Raw genomic sequence first — 19720 nt, 5'->3', positions numbered from 1 at the left:
AATACCAACAGTTAAAATATCACTATTTCCCTGCTGTCACTTGCATTCTTCAGGAATATTTTGGCAACATGTCAAAATAACAGAACATGAGCATTCTAAAGAGCTGGACCCATGCTGCCACTGCAGCAGTGCACACATCCCTGGGAATACCAAAATAGCTGTCAAAATAGCTATAGTGGGGAAAAGGGTGGTAAGAGGGCCAAGCTGGTCTCCCCCCAGGCCCAACACAGAGCTCCAGTTGCCCATCTTTACCTTTTTCCTCTTTAAACACAAAACAACAAACCTAGAAAATTACTACAAAAAACTATTTTAAAGAGTGTTACTTCAACTGCAAAGTTGAGCATGCAAAAGTTCGGAAATGATATTTAACATCACCTGGGGAATTCTGCTCCCTGTACATGTATATTATAGTAAGGGTAAAATTGTAATTTGAAATTTTGATAATCCATGGGCCTTAAATTTCTACATAGACTTATAAAAACTCTAGAAAATGGGACTCGGGTGCTTTTGAAAATTTTATCCACAGTCCTTTATTACTTGATCCCATACTCCACTCCCCCCACCCCCAGGACCCCTGCCTCAGTGCACAGGATGGATGCCCAAGGAGGAAAAATTAAGGGGTTATGGTTAACCTTACATCAGGCATTTCCTAACTTTTGAGCATTTAACTTTGGAATCTAAATAACACCCTTAAAGTAGCATTTCTGTTTGTAAATATAAATATCTATATATAGATATATCTATATATAGATAGGATGTGCAACATGGCTGAATTAAGATTGTTCTCTCAGCTGTAATATTTGGAACTACCTGACTTCTGAATGTTTGTTTCTCAAACTTAACCGTATGTTAACACTACCTTTTTTTTTGTTTTGCATTGTAGAAATTCATTAGTCTACACCAGCTTCCATTGGTCTCAGAAAATGGTTTAACAGCAATGGTTGAACACAACTTTTTTTTTTGCTGGGGGAAACACAGCCAACCCCAAAAAGGTGTGTTGATGTTGCAGACCAGGTATTAGACACTATGATTTGGGCATTTATTGATTTGGTGCATTCCCACTATAGCCAGGGGACTAAATAAGGAACACAGCACAGGTTAAAACTATTGTTCCCTAAAGGAGAGAGTGCTTCCATGGAAACACTGCCTGCCTTTCCTCATTGCCACACAAAACTGTTGAGGGCAAGAATTTAGCAAGACTGAAAAAAGGAAAGGATACTGGACATTGCTACAGACAGCAAGAATATCTGGAATTGTCATAGTTTATGATAAATTACAGAAGGGATATTAAATAACATTTTTCAGGACTTAAGCCAGTATCTAACTATAGAAAAGGATGAAACCTAATGTTGGAGAAAGATTACCACACATCTGCCCACTGCATGGTTCTAATACCTTCCTCTGAAGCTCACTGATCACCCTCATAGAAAGGTTACTGGACTAAATGGACCTCAGGTCTAATGCAGTATGGCAATTCTTATGTCCTTTCCAAGGGGATGAATTTTCCTGTTGCTGTTATGGCCCTTCATGATGAAGGGAGGTGAAATTTACCTCTCCTTTTACCAATGGAGAATTCATCTAGCCCAATTTATTAAATGTGAGGGAAGGGGAAAACTCTGCTAATGTCATGCTTGAGAATTAAATGTACAAAAGGAGTTTATGAAGTTATGGTTTCCACAGCAACTATAAATCTGACACCAGCACATACTTAATATTTTGTACTGCTGTGTACACATCTATACCATTATATACATGCAGTGTGATAGAGTTAGAATTGCTGGGGAAATTATAGCTTTCAATTTCTTGGCTTTTGTACATTTTCAATTCTCAACCATGACATTACATTAAGTGTTTTGTCTGAGTTTCCTTCCTTAAAAAAAAAAAAAAAAAAGAAGAAGCTTGGTTGGGGGGGAAAACTCAAAGAAAATTGTGACTGATCTTTGTGAAGCAAGATCCATGTCGTACAGTGCATGTGAATTTTCAAGTTCAGTTATTCTGAAGTTGAAGAAATAATGTAAAGATAGTCACAAAATTATTTGCTCTGTCTTACTACTTGTAAATACATATATGTACACACACAATTAAGTTTAAAATCAAGCACACTGTTACATCAAATGTCCTTTCATAAGGACAAGATGCATATTTCAGTTTGTTGGACGTCATAGAAAAGTAAGAAATTAATTTTATAAGGGACTACTGGAAAAAAGTCAAAATTACTGTTTTATTGGTAGATACCTCTTTTGCTACCAGTTAGCAGAATCTAAATTTGCATACTATAATACTATCACAGGGTACGCTGGCCCTTTAAGAGGATTCTGACTCAGCCTCAACTGTGCTAGGCTTAGGTTACCTCCCCTAAGAGAAAGGCATAAGGGGTCACCATTAGGGGAGAATCTGACTAGAAACTAGGTTTTCTGGGGAATATCAGGGCAGCCTGAATTCAGTCAGAGCATGGAAAAAAAGCTTGCTGGGGAGGTGACAACTCTTCAGAGCTCCCAGACAAAAGGCCTAGAAGAGAGAACTACAAGAACAGTACCAGCTTGTTGAGGGACAAGCGTCAGCTGAGGGACCTGCAGGGAGAAAGAAATGTAAAGGATTTAGAACGTTGAGGTCTGTTAGGAAGGGGAAGCCCAGGTAAAGGACAGGAAGAACTTTTAAGCCAAGATGGAGGGTTATGTGGATCTCAAAGCCCATTATAAACTGAATGGACTAAATGAACCCATAAAAGAAGGCTGGAAGATTGTGTATATTATTTTATGGTACTAAGCCACACCCAGAAGAGGAAGCAGTATTGTGAAAACATGAGATACAGTGTTTTGTTTGACACATGACAGAAGGGAAAACTGAGGCAGGTGCAGGGCCAGGGCCAAAGCCAGACTTCTCTACACAAAGGCTTTCAAAGTCCTGCAGCAAACAATGGAAGTGTTATGAGCTTCTTAACAAAAAGGTCACAAGTATCTATTATAATGAGAAGTTTAACGCAAATTAAATACAGCGGTCACTACCAGCTCTCCCTATAGAATAGTAGTTGTTAATAAGAATAATATTCTAATATTTACATTTAACAATGCAAACAGAAATATGAAACACAACACATATAAAGCACAGACAACTATTATGGGAAACCTTAACTTCTGAGTGCTTGATACTTCATCATAACAATTAATTGTGGATTTTTTTTTTGTGGTTTTTAAAGATTAAGAAATTGAGCCAGGAGCTGACAAACTCTGCCTTCTTTGTCACAGGAGTTCATAAATTTCTTGATCTGGAGTTATTTGGTTTGGTACCTCTTATACTGAAATCTGCAGGCTGAATAAGTTGGTTAAACATTTATATGCTCATAGAGCACCTCAGATTGCCCAAAATAAATGTTCATATTAAATTTAATGAATTATCTTCAAACCTTGTCTTGTCTAAGTCTCCCCCCCAAGGCTCCCAAAAAACCCTAAAACTAAAAACCCACACACCTCTGAATCTGAGACAAAGCATGGACAATTTGTTTGAGAAACTTATATGAGCATCAAAACAAAAGAGTGAGATTAGAGTGGAAGCTAGAATTCAAACTTTAATTATAGTGGGAACAATCCACACATGCTATAGTTTCTCTAGATACAGTCTTTGTTTTCATGATTCAATTTTAAATTCTGAAATCAGTCATCTTAATCACATGTTGATAGTGGAGAAATAAACAGATACTGTAAGAAAAAATAACTATAATTGAGATCTTTCTTTAAAATGAATTAAGTTTCAGATGCGCCAATCACCACAATGTAGAACAGGAGTGCATAACCAAATAAGGTCAGTTCATTAGTAGAAAAAACACATCTCAAAACATTACCACGCATAATTCTATATGAATTGCGAAAGGCTTGACACTGCATGAACTCTTTGGGGGAGGAAAAAAATAGAGAAAAAGCGTTAATTTCACAATCATGCAATAAGGTTAGGTTTCCAGCAAATATTGATCCAACTTACTCTCTAAAGAGAGTTCCAACACAGGGGACAGCATGCAAAAAGAAAAAAGGGGAAAAAAGATAAAAACACACAAATTAGTTGCCATCAATGCAAAGTTCCTGTATGGAAGAAAAAAACACAAAAAATAAAAAAGGTATTTCAAACTTGCACAGTAAATTTAAAATTATGTTTCTAACTGTTCTTAGAATAGTTTGGAAACAAGTAGTTGGTTTGCTCCCGTTTATTTTTCTCCTTAAAACCAATTTTTTTTTCCAGAAGAACACCACAACATTAGTTTTTCCCTATGCAATTCCTTGTACAGTAACTCCTCACTTAAAGTCGTCCCGGTTAACGTTGTTACCTGCTGATCAATTAGGGAATATGCTCATTTAAAATTGTACAATGCTCCCTTACAATGTTGTTTGACAGTTGCCTGCTTTGTCCACTGCTTGCAGGAAGAGCAAGCCAGTTGCAGCTAGCTAGTGGGGCTTGGAACCAGGGTGGACTGGCAGCCCCCTTATCAGCTCCCCACTCCCCTAAGTTCTCTGTGCAGCAGCTGCTCAGCAGGCTACCAATTGCCAGCAGTTCAGCTGTCCCTCCCTCCCTCCCCCCCACTGCCATGTGCTGCTCCTACCCTCTGCCTTGGTGCTGCTCCTGGGAGCCTCCTGCTTGCTGTGCAGAGGGGGGCTAATGTCAGGGAGTCCCTCTACCCCCTACTCCTGCCCCCCACTTACCCCTTCTCCATATGGAGCAGGGTGGGGACAGGACAGGGCTCAGGATGGAAGGACCGCATCTGCTGTCTCAACTTTCGGATCTTTTTAAAGGGAATGTACTTAGAGTCGGGTCAGCATACTTAAAGGGGCAATGCGCATCTCTCTCTCCCACACACAGGGTGTGTATCTCGTCCGCCATGCTATCTCTCCTCCCTCCATTCGTGCTGCCTTGTAGAGCAGCGGTCTCAAACTCAAATGACCACGAGGGCCACACTGGCCCGAGGGCCGTGCCACTGACCACACCCCCCTGCTGCCCTGGCCCTGCCCCCACTCCACTCCTTCCCCACCTCTTCCCTGCCCCCATTCCAACCCCTTCCCTGAAATCCCCACCCCAACTCCATCCCCTCCCTGCCCCCAGGGGGTGCAGGAGGGGTGCAGGATGCAGCAGGAGGCTCAGGGCAGGGGGTTGGGGTGCAGAGTGTGGCAGGGAGCTCAGGGAAGGGGGTCGGGGTGTGGGGTGCAGCAGGGGGCTCAGCTACAGGAAGAGTTTGGGGGCTGGGTGCGGGCCAGCCACTCTGGGAAGCAGCCGAGACCTGGGGGAGGGGGTGCCACAGGGGTCTGTGTGTCGCCCTGGCAGCTCCTCCAAGTACCTCCCCATAAGCTCCCATTGGCCAGGAAAGGGGAACCGTGGCCAATGGGAGCTTCGGGGGAAGTACCTGGAAGAGCAGCCAGGGTAACACACAGACCCCTGTGCCCCCCCCTCCACCCCCCCCAGGTCCCGGTTGCTTCCTGGAGCAGGACAGAGGCAGGGTAGGCAGGCAGGGAGGGAGCCTGCCCTGTCCCCGGTGTGCGCCGAGCCGGAGCCACTCTAGGCAAATGCTGGAGGGGGTGGGGGGGGCATGGGGAGCTGGCGGACGGGAGAAAATAGCCCAGCCCGCAGGTTTGAGACCCCTGTTGTAGAGTGTGAGGCTACATTAACAACAATGTATTAACCCTTGAGGACGCAGCTGATTGCTAGTTCTTCATTTAGTAGTAAGGCATTCGCTGGGAAATATACCACCCTCTAAATTCACCACTTCAACCAAGCTCCACAATCATCATTGCTGTGTACAGTATTAAATTGTTTGTTTAAAACTTATACTGTGTGTGTGTGTGTGTGTAGTTTTTTGTCTGGTGAAAAAATTTCCCTGGAACGTAACCCCTCCTATTGACATTAATTCTTATGGGGAAACTGGATTCGCTTAACATCGTTTTGCTTAAAGTCACCTTTTTCAGGAACATAACTACAATGTTAAACGAGGAGTTACTGTACTTAGGTTAAAGACGTACTGGAACACATTAAAAAAATTAGACATTCACACCTTTACATACTGTAGTCATAATAATTCCTGTAGAAGCTGGGAGGAAAACTCTTGGAAAAGATTTTATATGGTCACCTCACACATAAATATAAAAACCTAATTGTCCATTAACTCTTTGATGCTTAAAGTTGGGGTATCCTGCTGTGAAATGCGCTGCTGGACAATTAATGGTTGGTAATATCCAGTGGTGGCAACACAGTCAGTGATTGGAACTAGGAGTTAATTGTAAATATTTTTAAATCACTACTGTACAGTTACAAACTTTGGTTTAGTTATAATATGGATGATACCTCAGTTTACAAAACAAAACGTGTTATTATATCAATGTGTCCAGTAAACATGAAAAGAAGAGATATATTATATACATATGGAATGCAATAATTTTTTATGACATCTCAGTGTCTATTTTAAAGTAATCTTCATTCCAAAAAAGATGTCATGCATGCTTATAATGTCACTTCTGGTTTTTTTGTACATTCTTGTCATGAAATAATTTAAATGCTATATTTCGCATATACAATTTCAAGCTGGAATACTTTTAATTCTGCATATTTTGCAAAGGAAAGAAAGTTTTTAATATAAAGAAAATTTTCACACATTAGTTCAATATACGAACTGATGTAATGTTTGTAATCCAGAATCCAAACTCTTATTAACTAGCTTCCAAGTCAAATAGTGACAAAAAATCAGCAATATGCTATTTCATCAACATTGGTATATTTATGGAATCTACATAAATGCTCTAGAGATCGATATTGCTAAAAGAAAACTGTATATGCATGACCAAGCAAAATAATGCTTAAGTTTACACAAGATGCTTATTTCATACATTTACTGCTTTGCTTCAGCAGTACCCACCACCATTATCGATCTCCTGGAATTCTATATTTTTCAGTATTTTTTTGGGGGGTCATTCTCTCTTCCTCCCCTCTTCTACTTCGGGCTGTTCACCTGATCTCTCTGGGGCATCTGTTCTTCAACTTTTTCCCTTTTCACTGCTTCCTCCTCTCTTGACTTCCTATGATCCTCAAGGCCTTTACGCTTCATGTTCAGGCCTCTGTTCTCATGTGTACCCCAAAACTCCCAAATTTCTAATCTTGCCACAGGTGGCTACTACTCTGCCTTATCCGTAAAAAGGGCAAACAGCAGACAAACTTTGACAAGTTAATTTGGTGCTTTACTGTTACTTTAAATTAGTCAGGATTTCAGTACAGTTAACATATCACCCAGTTCTGAAGGTTTATCAAGTGTACATTAACATTTTTATGGGCATTTTTCAGTATTCTATTAGCAGCAGCCATCAGTTGACACATTTATAGTAGAGTTGTAAAATACTGAGATGAACTACTTTCTGTTTTGCTGTGAAACTTTATGAGTGTTTTGCTATCACTTAATCAATACTGACAGATTGACAGAAGTTATCTCAGACAAAATGAGTACCTATTACTTTCAATAGGCAGAATACCTACAATTCAAGATAAGCCCTAAATTATAAATAAACACGAAGTTTTAAAAATGTTTTATATTTATTTCATATCAGCAACTGTACTGCTGTGCCCAGTTGTCTGAGACATTTCACTTTAAGTTCATTAATGGAGCATTAAATAAGGCACAGTGGTCCATCTACTTGAGAGACAGAGAGAGAGAGAGAGGGCAAACAACCAAAACTGAAAATATAACGCACAAGTGGAGATTCAGTAAAATAAGATAGTTAAAATTGCTCTTAGAAACCCAAAAGAATATTATAATTGTTACAATGTCATCCTGATTTATGAGGTACTGGTTCATATTTGCCTGGTAAAAAGTCATATAATATGAACAAAACATGATATTGTTTTATTATTGATAGCAATATATTCTTTATGTGTATTTTACTAAATATTAATAACCATATAAACTATCTGTAGAGCCTTAATTTCCAACCAGTCATTTATCAATGAGAATAAAGGAAGACACACACTATAATGCATTATCACTCAAAAACATATAAGCTAGAAAGCATCTGAAATATACACTTGGGGTTCCTAATCTGCCTCATTTTGTACAATTTAACTGAAATATTTCTTGCATCAGATAAACTCAATATATTCCTAAGTGAGAATCACTTTTCATTTTACCTTTGCAAGAAACACTATGAGCTTATAAGAATATTTAAGAATGTTGAACACTCTCTAAATGTTGAATAAATTTCTATTTACATACAATAAATTAGTATTTACTTTATCTCAATTATCCTGTATCAATAAAAGAAAAAGAACTTGTTTCAAATCTCAAATTAAGTGGATCAAAGCACCAGTTTCCTTACATTCTACCAATTAACACTATCAGTGAAAATTAAGAACACATACCTATGCCTCACCACCTGTTTGCAAAGAGCTCCTAAATAACTCATATGACTACCTCTCACAATTCAATGCTTATAATATACCTTTATGGCAAATATTTTAAGTGTGCAAATGAATACTTACTAATATCATTTACAGAAATTGTTCTGTAGTATTAATCTACGAGATTTCAATGTGCTGACTACAAGTAAACAGAGGAATATCAAAAGAAAAAAATAACACATACCTTGCTATGAGGGTCAGCAAACATCCTTGTGAAGATTTCACACAATCTTTTCAATTCAACGCGACTGTTAAAATGATGTAACAATTAGTCACCTATGGGCTACTGTAAGGAATTCTTTTAAAAGGACACAGACTGGATACTTCAAGCCCAAAGTTCAGGTTAAGAGGTTTTGAAAAATACCTTTTCAATAGAAATATTTCATTTTTGCTTAAAATCTAATTTGAAGTTTAACTTCAGTTTAAATATTCTTACGCACTATTTGCAACCAAAATAACACAGCATTGTACTAGTACAGAACAACCAGTGAAACGGACTACAAGCCCAAGTGAAAGTGGTAGCTATTAAACATCTCAAATAATACAGGTCATTTTAAAATTTTCAGTTTTAATAATCTAATGTTAATACAGATAAAATTTATTTTTAAATATGACAATCCAATAATGTCCCTTTATAGTAACACTTATAAAACGTTATATAACCAAAACATTGTTTAAATTTCCACTTATGACAAGTGAAATATGAAACAGGGTATATTTAGAGACATTCTTAGTCTTTAGGGATATGTCTACAAAGCAGCTAGGAAGGTGCTTCCCAAAGCAAGTAGACAGACATGAACTAGTTCTGCTTCAGCTAGCATGCTAAAAATAGCAGTGTAGCCATGAAAGCAATTGGTGGAGGCTCAGGCTATCCATTCTACACACCCAGAGGGACAGGTGGCATTGTACTGTACTCAAGTGGCGAGTCCAAGCCACAGCCTGGCCCGCTGTGACCACACTGCTATTTTTAGTGCTCTACCTTGAGCAGAGCTGGTGTATGTCTGTCTACCTGTGCTGGGAAGCACCCTCTCAGCAGCTGTGTAGATATACCCTAGAAGTATCAAATAGTTTCTGCTGAACACAGGATTGCATCTCCAGTTGACACAAATTAGGACTCCACAGATTAGGAATTTTTCTGTCTTGTGGAGCTCTTGGTTTAAATTTGGTCTCTAATGTTATTAAATAAGGACTTCTACCACTATTTATTATTTCTTTAGTGCCACCAATAATTTCAACACCGTACAAGGTTCCCAGATAAAAATTATGTTAAACTAGAACATATATCAGTAACTTAAAGATAAAAATATTACTGGGATGTTGTAATTATCCCCCATATAAGCAATACAAACCCAGAAAACTAAGAGTTAAGAGTAAATTTAAAAGAAATCGAAACATGTTAAGGTATGGGAATGCTGTTAAGTAAACAAAAAAACCTTAACTCTGCTTTGTAAAGATATCATTGTGATGACTAACAATTATGAATACTGCATTACAGTCCCAGATTAAACTAAACTGATTTTTAAAGACATCTGATCATTTTTTTTAAATGTTTCCATCATGGTGTCATTACAAGGCAGAGATAAGGTTCTTTGGGTGCCTTAACTTTGTATTTACATATTTTAACATGTTTGGATTTTTTTTAAATTTAATCTTAAATCTGAATCTCTTAAATTTCTACTGCTTGTTTTTTGGGATACTTACATGTAATGTTTTTCCTCACCTTACTAATATACAGTCAAACTTAACTACAATTTAATCTAAGTTCTTATCTATGATTCACTTTTAAAAAAAACCTTCACACTTGCTCACTAAACAAAAAATCCCACGAATAGTGTTAACCATGTGGTATTTCTATTGATTTGAAGATCTGCAGCATAACCCCAAGATCTATATTTTATTTAAACTTTTCTGACCAGATTAACCAGCATGCGCTGGATGCCTTACTCACTTTGGAGGAGCACAAAACAGACAGAACATACATACCAGCTTTTCCCTCCTTCCTGTCCCTTCCCCAATTTCCCCTTTCTCCTATGCTCCAAATTCCCCTGCACATCACCCCTCAATACTTCCCCTCCTGCTCTCCTTGTTGAGTAAATCTGGTACAAGGGTACTTAAAGAAATTTTTTTTTTAAGACTAACAGTCACTTTTGCCATTATTTTTCATAACTGAGCATTTCTTCTTTAACAGGAGCTAAAGAATAGTGTTCTTCTACAAATAATTTCTTCAAGATATGCCCTTTTCAAAATGGCTCCCATCTTCTATTGGACTCAATGAAACAACAGCCACAGCTGTCCTAAGCTGCCTTTTTGAAGTAACCACTAGCTCCCTGAAAATAGTATAGTGTAGGCCTAGCTTGACAGAAGTAACTTGCCTCATTTCTTAGTGGGCATGATTGGGAAGGTGAATGGAAAGTTAAGTTGTAAACAGAGGCTTGACAAGCAGTATGCTGGAGTCGGGATGTCTGTGCTAGCTAAAATAAGCAGCAAAACCTTAATGATAGTGACAATGGACAAGATAAACCTGGAATGTGAAGATCATGTTCTGCATGAACAGCACATGGACAGAACATGCTGCACAGGGATTGGTTCCTGCAAAATAACCAAGCCAATCCAAAAATATGTGATGTGATGTAATGTATAGAAAATGCAATGTAACGTGTAAATGTATATAAAAAGAGGTTTTCTGTGCAACTCTGGATGTGTGGTACGCCCTAAATCCAACCCCTATGTTTGAGTCTGATTAACGCGGTGTAGCTTTGCTGTATGCCAAATACAGGAACCTGAACGACAAAATCTGGTGTCAAACTGAGTGATTTGGATCCCAGAGAACTGGATGAAGTGTTCTCCCAGAACTAGACAAGGTGTTCTGGATAAGCCAAGTGGAAACACTTTCAGAGGGAATCCCAACACATAAGAATCCTCACTCTTCTGTTAGGGTAGCTTGGCTTAACTCTCCATTCTGAGCAATGGGAGATGATGGCAATTTCCAGAATTTCAACTCTCGATAGCCTAAGAGTATTGGGATGAGGGACAAGGATCTCTGGTACTTATTGTACAGGTAAAAGGGTTTAAGCATGTTTCCTCCCTGGTTTGAGGCCAGTTTTTGCAGTTTCTTCTGTGTCTGCAAGTACCTTGTCCTCCTCCTTGCTAAAAGAATTTGTCACTGGTGAATTTTACACAGTTCATACAGTTTGATTTGTGTGAATCTAATATCTAGATCTACATTCACAGGTTCCTCCAGGCTACGTCAATGAAAGACATGGACCTTGCTCTGGGCATCCACAAATGTGTATGCCAGGAAAGTAACAGCTAAGGAAGCCTTACTTTGGATAAAGTCAACATTTTCAGCAAGTAAAAACTTTAGGTTTTTAGCTGTGTTTCTGAAAAATTGTCCCAAGAAAGCAAGAAATTAGATACTGTTTTTAACATGGTGATAAGTGATGCACCTAATCTTATAATACATGCCAAGAAACTGATCATAATCATTTTTGTCCATTTACAGGATAATGCAAAGAGATCTCACAGAAACACTGTAATCTGCATTATTTATTCAGAAGAATATACTACTTTGCTTATTTCAGTAATTTGAAATTCCAATTCTACTTGTAACACAATGAAGGCTACATCAACACATAAAGCTGACTGAGAAAATGAGCGTCAGCTGCAAAACAGTGGCCCTGCTCCTCCCCGCCCCCGCAGGAAAACTGTTCTTGTGTAAAAGACATTTTCTTACCTTAAAGTCCTCTGATTTTTTAATAAATTCTGTAGACCTAAAAGACCTTCTTTTCTTTCTGACCAGTTGGAACTAGCACAGCGATTGAGGACCTCTGCCACATCTTCTGTCTGCCGCATATATGTAGGTATGCTGCCATTGCGAGAGCTGTATGATCTTTCTGAACAGGCACTGGATGCATCACTGTTGGCATCATCATCGGAGTACATTCCATACGACTCGTACCTCCTTCGTACAGGCTTTTTCTATCACATACAGACTCCCAGATTAGCAATGATCACAAAGAGGTGTCAAACTTTGTATTTGCACAAACTTAGATCTATACAAAGGCTAACACCTTCACTGATCACCTGCATTGACGTTATGGCTCCAATTTCATTGTTCTACAAGTCAAGCAACATTAATATCTTAACGCCAGATTGATTATATAGAATTCCAAAAGTAAAAATGAAGCAAATAGCACATGACAGGTTATCCACCTAACCAATTTTCTTCTGCATAAGTTTTACTTGTGAAAAATACGAATATTTATCATAATAGAGGGAGAACAGAGATATTGAAATTTAGTCATGTCACTCAACCTTACACAACTTCAAACAATATTGAGTTTAAAATGACATTTTCTATTACTTCTTTATTTATATTTAGTTTTGTACAATCTTAGTACATACTATATTAAAATGTTAAACTATCAGAAGTAAGGGGAAAACAGTGGATTTCTATACCTTAGTCCGTATGTCTCCTAAGAGCTGATAGCAGTAAATTATTAAAGAGAAACAGAGAAATTGAGAACATTGAGGATAATTGCCATGTACTAGAACTATAACTAATTTTCATTATGGTATCACCTGTCAGTAGAAACAGTTTTTTTTTTTTTTTAATATATTGAAGACAATGGCTATTAGCATGCAACTTTATTTATTCTTTGTCCTCACTATCGCTGATATAAAATATGTAACACTGCCATATCATGCATTACCAATAAGAAATTTTACCCCATGTATACTTTTCCAGAAAAATACATCATAATATAATTTTTTAGGTCTTCACAAACCAAGATAAGACACAAACTTCCCTGCTTAAAGCTTTCTGGCTCGCTTATAAAATGGTAATTCATCTTGAGGACCCTGTTATGTACAGTCAACTATCTCAGCACCAACAAAACCAATGTTCCTGGTTTTGGAATTTTTTGTCAAAATGTTTTCCCCCCTTTTTTTTTATTGTGGAAGTTTTCTGACCAGCTCTGCTCTCAGCATCTGGAAACTTCCACCCAATTCTGGAATTGCAAAGACTCCCTATAGAAGCAAATTACTAGAATGCCTTATAAGAAGTAATTTTAAAATACAAAAAAACAAAAACAAAAAACAATAAACACCCTCCTCCCCCCCAAAAATAACCAAAAACATGAAACCCAAACAGGCCAAGGGATTAAGAAAAACAGACTTATCACCCTAGAGGAAAAAAACCACACCTCTGCAAAAGAAACCTGGTACCAAACTCTGAATCAGAGGTGTGCAGTGAGAATCCTTTTTTTTTTTTTTTTTTGGGGGGGGGGCTTATTAATTACATGTTAGAAATAACTTGTTAAAGAGCCACGTGAATCATATGATCAAGCTCTGCAGAGATACTTCTTTAAATTCAACTGATCCATGATAGCCCAAAACAGTTGCCAAATAAACAGCAATGCAATAAATCTGCCTCGCAATTGAAATGGTAGTGTAGCAGTTCTGTGGGGTGGGGGAGTGAATTAGGTCCATTTACATTACAAATATTTTATATTTACAAATAGATGTCATGACACTGGAGTTCTACCTTTTCAAGAACCTGAAGAGGGATAGACTCCTGTACTGCATCAGAGCAAAATAAACTCAAAGCCAGATTCTCATCCAAATGGATAGTCACTACCAATCAGAGCAAGACTGGGGACCACCCATACCGGGGCATTCCTACAAGAAGTTATGGTGGATAGACGTACAGATGACATTTCCTTCTCCAGTGGCTGGAGAGGCATTCCTTATTAGTGTGATCTCCTAGTACCAGAAGCACAAAACTGGAAGTTTCTCATTCAGGTGGGCAGCCTTCTAAAACCTCAGTGAGTGAAACAGTAGCAGAAGACAAAATTCAGGAACAGACATTCATAAACCTGACTCCCTGCAAGACACCACCCTCCCATCACACACACGGACAAACCAAATCTTAATTGTTCTTATCCATGAAGCTGACAGAAAGTTCTGCACTATCAGAGGTACTGGACAGTTTCTGAGTGCAGGTAGCCAGGATTTACCAAACTGTCAGTCACACTCTGAACAGTTTTGCTTGACAGGATTTCAGATGCAATGGAGGAAGGGGAGAAAATTTTCTTGACTTCTATCTCAGCCAAGGTACAGGTATAGGAGTTTTAAAAAGCTATGATACAATAACTTTGACTCAGAGTGGTTTCTGCCAACCTATGTCCTCCAAATATTTAATCTATAAAGCACAATGACCGATGAAAGTAATGGATAGGAAAGAAACAAAGCAAGGAGTCACTTAACTGATGACTTTATGAATATAAGTGGCGTACTACAGGCCCTCGACAGAATGGGATTTCAATGCAAATTATTTTTCCTTTGAGAACTCAAAACTGGATCCAACAGTATTTAAATGCTTGCAGTTTGTTTGCACATTGTTTAAAACACTATTTTAAAAAAACACCACCAATCTGTCTGCCATAAAACTGTGGAAGTTCCACACAGCAGTTAGATACCTTGGCAACAGGTGCCTTAAATACATAACATGCTAAATACCAACTTGAGACAAAACACAGTAGACCTCCTTTGATTTCAGGTTAATCTGAATTTGAACATTTGCTAATGTGAAATTAAGGCTAACAAAATACAGAAACAACAAAAAAGTAAAATATGCCTAGACCTGACTTGATTTAACAGAGGAAGAAAGTAAAGAAAATCCCTTCAAAATATTAAATCAACTTCTTATTTTTGGGTGGTTAAAGATATCGAAGAAAGGTAAATAAGTGGGACTGGTTGGAAATTCACTAATGGAACTTCTTTCATCAGAAAGCGTCAATTAGTTGAAATTGAGACATCTGTGGGACTGTGTCCATTTTGTTAACATTCCGATGGAAAATCAGGCACGTTTCCAGCAGAAACCCACCTACCTGTTTTTCTGCCAGCTTGTTCGCTGGGCTCCTTGGCAGCCCAGCTGGAGATAATTGTGGAGCCCAGACTTCCATGCTCCTGGCTCCCAGGCTTGCAGCTCTTTGGCAGCTCCCGCTAGCTTGCCTAATCGGGCACTGCAGAGCTGGGGCCTCTTGAGGAGGTGAGCTGCCAGTTCCCTGTCTGACTGATTCACTCCCTGGCCAGCTCCCCACAAAATATTTTAAGTTTTTTTACCCGATACTGCTACAGAATGGAAATTTTTTCAAAATCTAGAATTCTTCATGGAACAAAAATCTCAATGCTGCTTAGCTCCAGTAAACAGGTTCTTCATTTTTTGTATAACAGGTAAAATACATTTAGATACTAGAAAGCATAAGATAAATATGACGTTACCAAATTTATATGCATATATATTTATTTTCCAATTGTATTGTGCTGATCTACAAGGTAAACAGGTGTCCTATTATTCATGTTTTAATAAGTTTAAAGTTGTGGTATCAATTTGACAGTCATTATCATGGCAAATTCCAAACGGATCTCCTTGCAGACTGAGTACCATGTGGATCGGTAAACTTGACAATAGCTGGGATATCAAACTATAGCCAAGTCTGTCTTCGAATAACAAGTCTGCCTTTTGTTCTACAGAGTTACAATGGCAGAGCAACTTAACTTTCAACATTTGTTTTTATTTTTTAAATTTCTGTAGTTAACATAATTCTGAGCCAAGACACAGAAAACGGAAACCAGACCCAAAGAATCGACAATCTAGAGAAGATATTGGAACAGTTTCAGATTTTGGACACATCACTAATTTGCTTGTTCAGAGCTTTAGTTTTTATTCAACGAGAAACAAATTTCAATCACTCGTCTTTTATTACACTAGCTGTTCATGCTATCATTTAATCAAAATTCCACTTCAATGAGCTAGCTCAGGTAAACAAATGTAATTTCAAACCTAAGGAACTAAAACTGCTTCACAGTTCAGAATGCATATAAACACTATAAATTGTATATTATATATATATCTACATAAGTGATCACATAATTCAAAGTTTATAGTCTACTTAAAATGATAAATGGAGGATTCTTACCAATGCATCTGCTACTGCTTCTTCTACATCAGAACCTGTGTTCAGAACTCTCATAGCACTAACCGATGATGACAATCTACTTGACTGACTGATCCCAAAACCTGTACCTGTCATAACAGAATAAGAAAATAATAAAAATTTCAATCTGAAAAGCAACATGGAAAATAGAATTTTAGTCACTTAAAAAAACCCAACCAGAAGGATAGTAACTGACAAGTGCTCTGATCTACTTCAATTCTTTTTTTAAATTTTCAGTTAAATGAAATTATGTGGCAATTACTTGATTTGTATTTCTGCAGCAAAAGAATGGGAAAAATAAACTAAAATTAATCAATGATTAAATAGAATGTTTGATAAATATTTGTACTATGAGAGAAAGGAATCAAGAGACTCAACTGAGGTGTCGGGACTGCACTACAGAGCTATTTTTCTTTTGAAGAGCACCTGTCAAAATATATTAATCATTTTGGGTTTTTTTAATTATTTTTTTAAATAAAAAGCAAATATAAAAGGAGGGCTACCAACAGTGCTATGTTAGAGAACTACATGCATAAAAAGTGCTACAAATACCAAATAATAAGAAACTAAAATAAAATACATCTGCCAGTAAAAATAACTGTAAATACATTATTGTGGGGAGTTGGGGGGGTGGGGGGCGCGGAGGGTTGACCTTGGGAAAGAAAAACTTGCAATACGTACACATCTACCTTGATTATCAAAAACACAGAACTCAAATTAATGTAAATAATGGTTTTTAAAAATGGATTGTAAGGAAAACCAAATGGGAAAAAATATCCAGGATGACTGCACAGATGACAGCAAAGTGTACTCATCCTTCACCTGTAGCCCCATATACTTCTGGAGTGTAGAGGGCACCAGTAGATCTGGAGTGATGCCTGGAAGCTGCAATAACAGGATCATATAAACCCTATCTATTATCATGGAAGCAAGATACAGTGATAATTGTATAGATAAAAGAGAATACTTTTTAGGAAACAGATGTAGCAATAGTGCATGAAATAGAACAAATTAACAGAGAAAACATGAAATAACGTTTCAGAAAACAAGTCCCTCAACTACATAACAGTGGCTTATTGTACAGAAGCCAATTCATGCTGAAGAAAATTAAAAGCCAACATTCCTTTTTTTAATTCAAAGCAAAACACACATATACACCCCATACGAACCATTCAAAACAGCTCACTAAGTCTGTATCTTAACTGCAAAGTTAACTTGACTTGTCTACCCTGGAGGGCCTAGCTTGAATGACAGCAGCCACACTGCAAAATAATACTAGAGCTGCACAGACTAGTTAGATTACTGCACAGAGTTATTGTATTAACAGCTGACAAGTTGTGCTAGCTTGAGCTGTAGCCTATACCCTGGAAAGGCTAGCTAACTCAAGTTAAAATTACCACTAGGCTCAAATTAATGTTTTTTTGGTGCCTGGATAAAAAAAATGATTTAAAAAGTGTTGTGGGGTTTTTTTTAAATAAATCACTTTTAATTTAATTTTAAAAAATAAAGTATTAAAAATAAACCTTTCTAAAATTAAATTTGAAAATAAAACCTCTATTAAAGCCTAAATTTACAATTATTCTACTTAAATAAATAAATATATGCTAAATCAATTAGTCTCTTCGAACTTTAATGAGATTAAAGAGTGCTGCTTTTTAAATTACATTTAGAATCAGGTGAAAATTTCTTTAATTTCTGAAGTCAACTCAAGTTTTATAAATACGTCACAATGTCACGTATTACATTAAGGATCTGTATTATTTTCAGTCTTTACAATGGAGTGCATATTGGTACAGGTTGAACCTCTCTAATCCGGCACTCCCTGGTCCAGCAACATCCGTGGTCCGGCATAGGCACCAACTCCATGGGTGCTCCGGGGCTGGAGCACCCACAAGGAAAAATTAGTGGGAGCGGAGCATTCATCAATGCCAAGCGCCAAGCTCCCCCCCTCCCCTCTTGCATGCTGGTGGCCCCACCCTTACCAACTCCTCCTCCTCCTCCCTCCCAGTGCTGACGGAACGCCACAAACAGCTGATTCAGAACGTTCAAGCTTCAGGAAGGATGGGGAGGACCTGGGGTCGGAGACTAGGACCCCGGGCGAGGGGCTAGGGGCTGGGATGGGGTGGGCAAACTTTTTGGCCCAAGGGCCACATTGGGCTTGCGAAACTGTATGGAGGGCAGGGTAGGGAAGGCTGTGCCTCTCCAAACAGCCTGGCCCCCGCCCCCTATCCGCCCCTCCCACTTCCCGCCCCCTAACTGCCCCCTTCAGAAACCCGACTCATCCAACCCCCCCTGCTCCTTATCCCCTGACTGCCCCCGCCCCGGAATGCCACCCCCTATCCAACCCCCCCGCTCCCTGTCCCCTGACTGCCCCGACCCCTATCCATCCCCAACAACCTCCCTGGGACTCCCACCCCAATCCAACCACCCTGTCCCCCGACTGCCCCAACCCCTATCCACATCCCCTCACAGGCGCCCCTCCCTCCCTGCTCGCTGATTTAAATAATGAATAAAATCTGTTATTTAAATCAATCAGTCCTGGTATGGACAGGACTCGAGTTATGGGTAACATTCCACTTATAACTTTACAGTGAAGACAAGCCCCCTTAGTATGCAATAGATGACATTTTTTCATTGTATTTTTTGTAATCCACTAAGCAATGATTAATATATTTTGCATCAACATAAATATGCTTATGTTATTTAACTATGAAGTATGGTTTCTTCTCCCCCACTAACTATATTATTGTATGCTTGGTTCTTTGGCAATCATATGCCAGCATACTTGACTAGACACTCAGCAGTACAAAAGACAACAAAAAATCAATGGCAGCGACACATGCTATCTGCAGGGCTTTGAACACATGCAATATTGGGACCAATTTCTCTACAATCTTCCACTGAAAATTCAATTCTTCCACTCAAGATATGAATTAAGAGTTCGTAATATCACTAGGAATTCTATTTAAAACAACCTCTCTCTCCACAAATACATCAAACAAGCAAGCCAAAAATACGTTACAGCCATATTTTAGCATATTATAACAGGTAAAGGTGACTTTATTCCATGATCTCTTCTTCAAGAGTGTTCTTTGTACTCCTGATATTATAATGGACCATCTCGAATTACTTAATTTGGTTATTATTCTACCAAATTTTTAAAGATTTGTTATAATGATAAATGTTGAAAAGGACTAAAAAATAATGTACTTTCTGGTCAAAAGAAGTTAGAAGGCAATCTTGAAAAACATAAACCTTTAAAATTAACTGTATATAATAAATCAATAATCACTTGTTTCTCAGAG

At 38.2% G+C, this 19720-nt stretch overlaps 1 protein-coding gene across 15 annotated transcripts in view; it reads right to left on the bottom strand.

Annotated features, from left to right (window-relative positions):
- Positions 1-19720, bottom strand: part of CLASP2 (cytoplasmic linker associated protein 2) — a 276272-nt gene that overhangs the window by 70102 nt on the left and 186450 nt on the right. For 8 of the 15 annotated variants that reach the window (XM_077811095.1, XM_077811084.1, XM_077811089.1 and 5 more), the window contains 4 exons: positions 16398-16504; positions 12874-12897; positions 12149-12393; positions 8600-8663 (listed from right to left, as the gene is read on the bottom strand). In XM_077811095.1, coding sequence (XP_077667221.1) covers positions 8600-8663; positions 12149-12393; positions 12874-12897; positions 16398-16504 — 440 coding nt within the window. The remainder of the gene's footprint in view (positions 1-8599; positions 8664-12148; positions 12394-12873; positions 12898-16397; positions 16505-19720) is intronic. The other 7 variants (XM_077811085.1, XM_077811091.1, XM_077811096.1 and 4 more) reach the window with 1 other exon arrangement.

Source organism: Eretmochelys imbricata, chromosome 2, assembly GCF_965152235.1.
Source record: "Eretmochelys imbricata isolate rEreImb1 chromosome 2, rEreImb1.hap1, whole genome shotgun sequence".
Taxonomy (NCBI): domain Eukaryota; kingdom Metazoa; phylum Chordata; order Testudines; family Cheloniidae; genus Eretmochelys; species Eretmochelys imbricata.
Note: the sequence above shows the minus strand (reverse complement) of the source record. Positions and strands in the feature narration are given on the sequence as shown.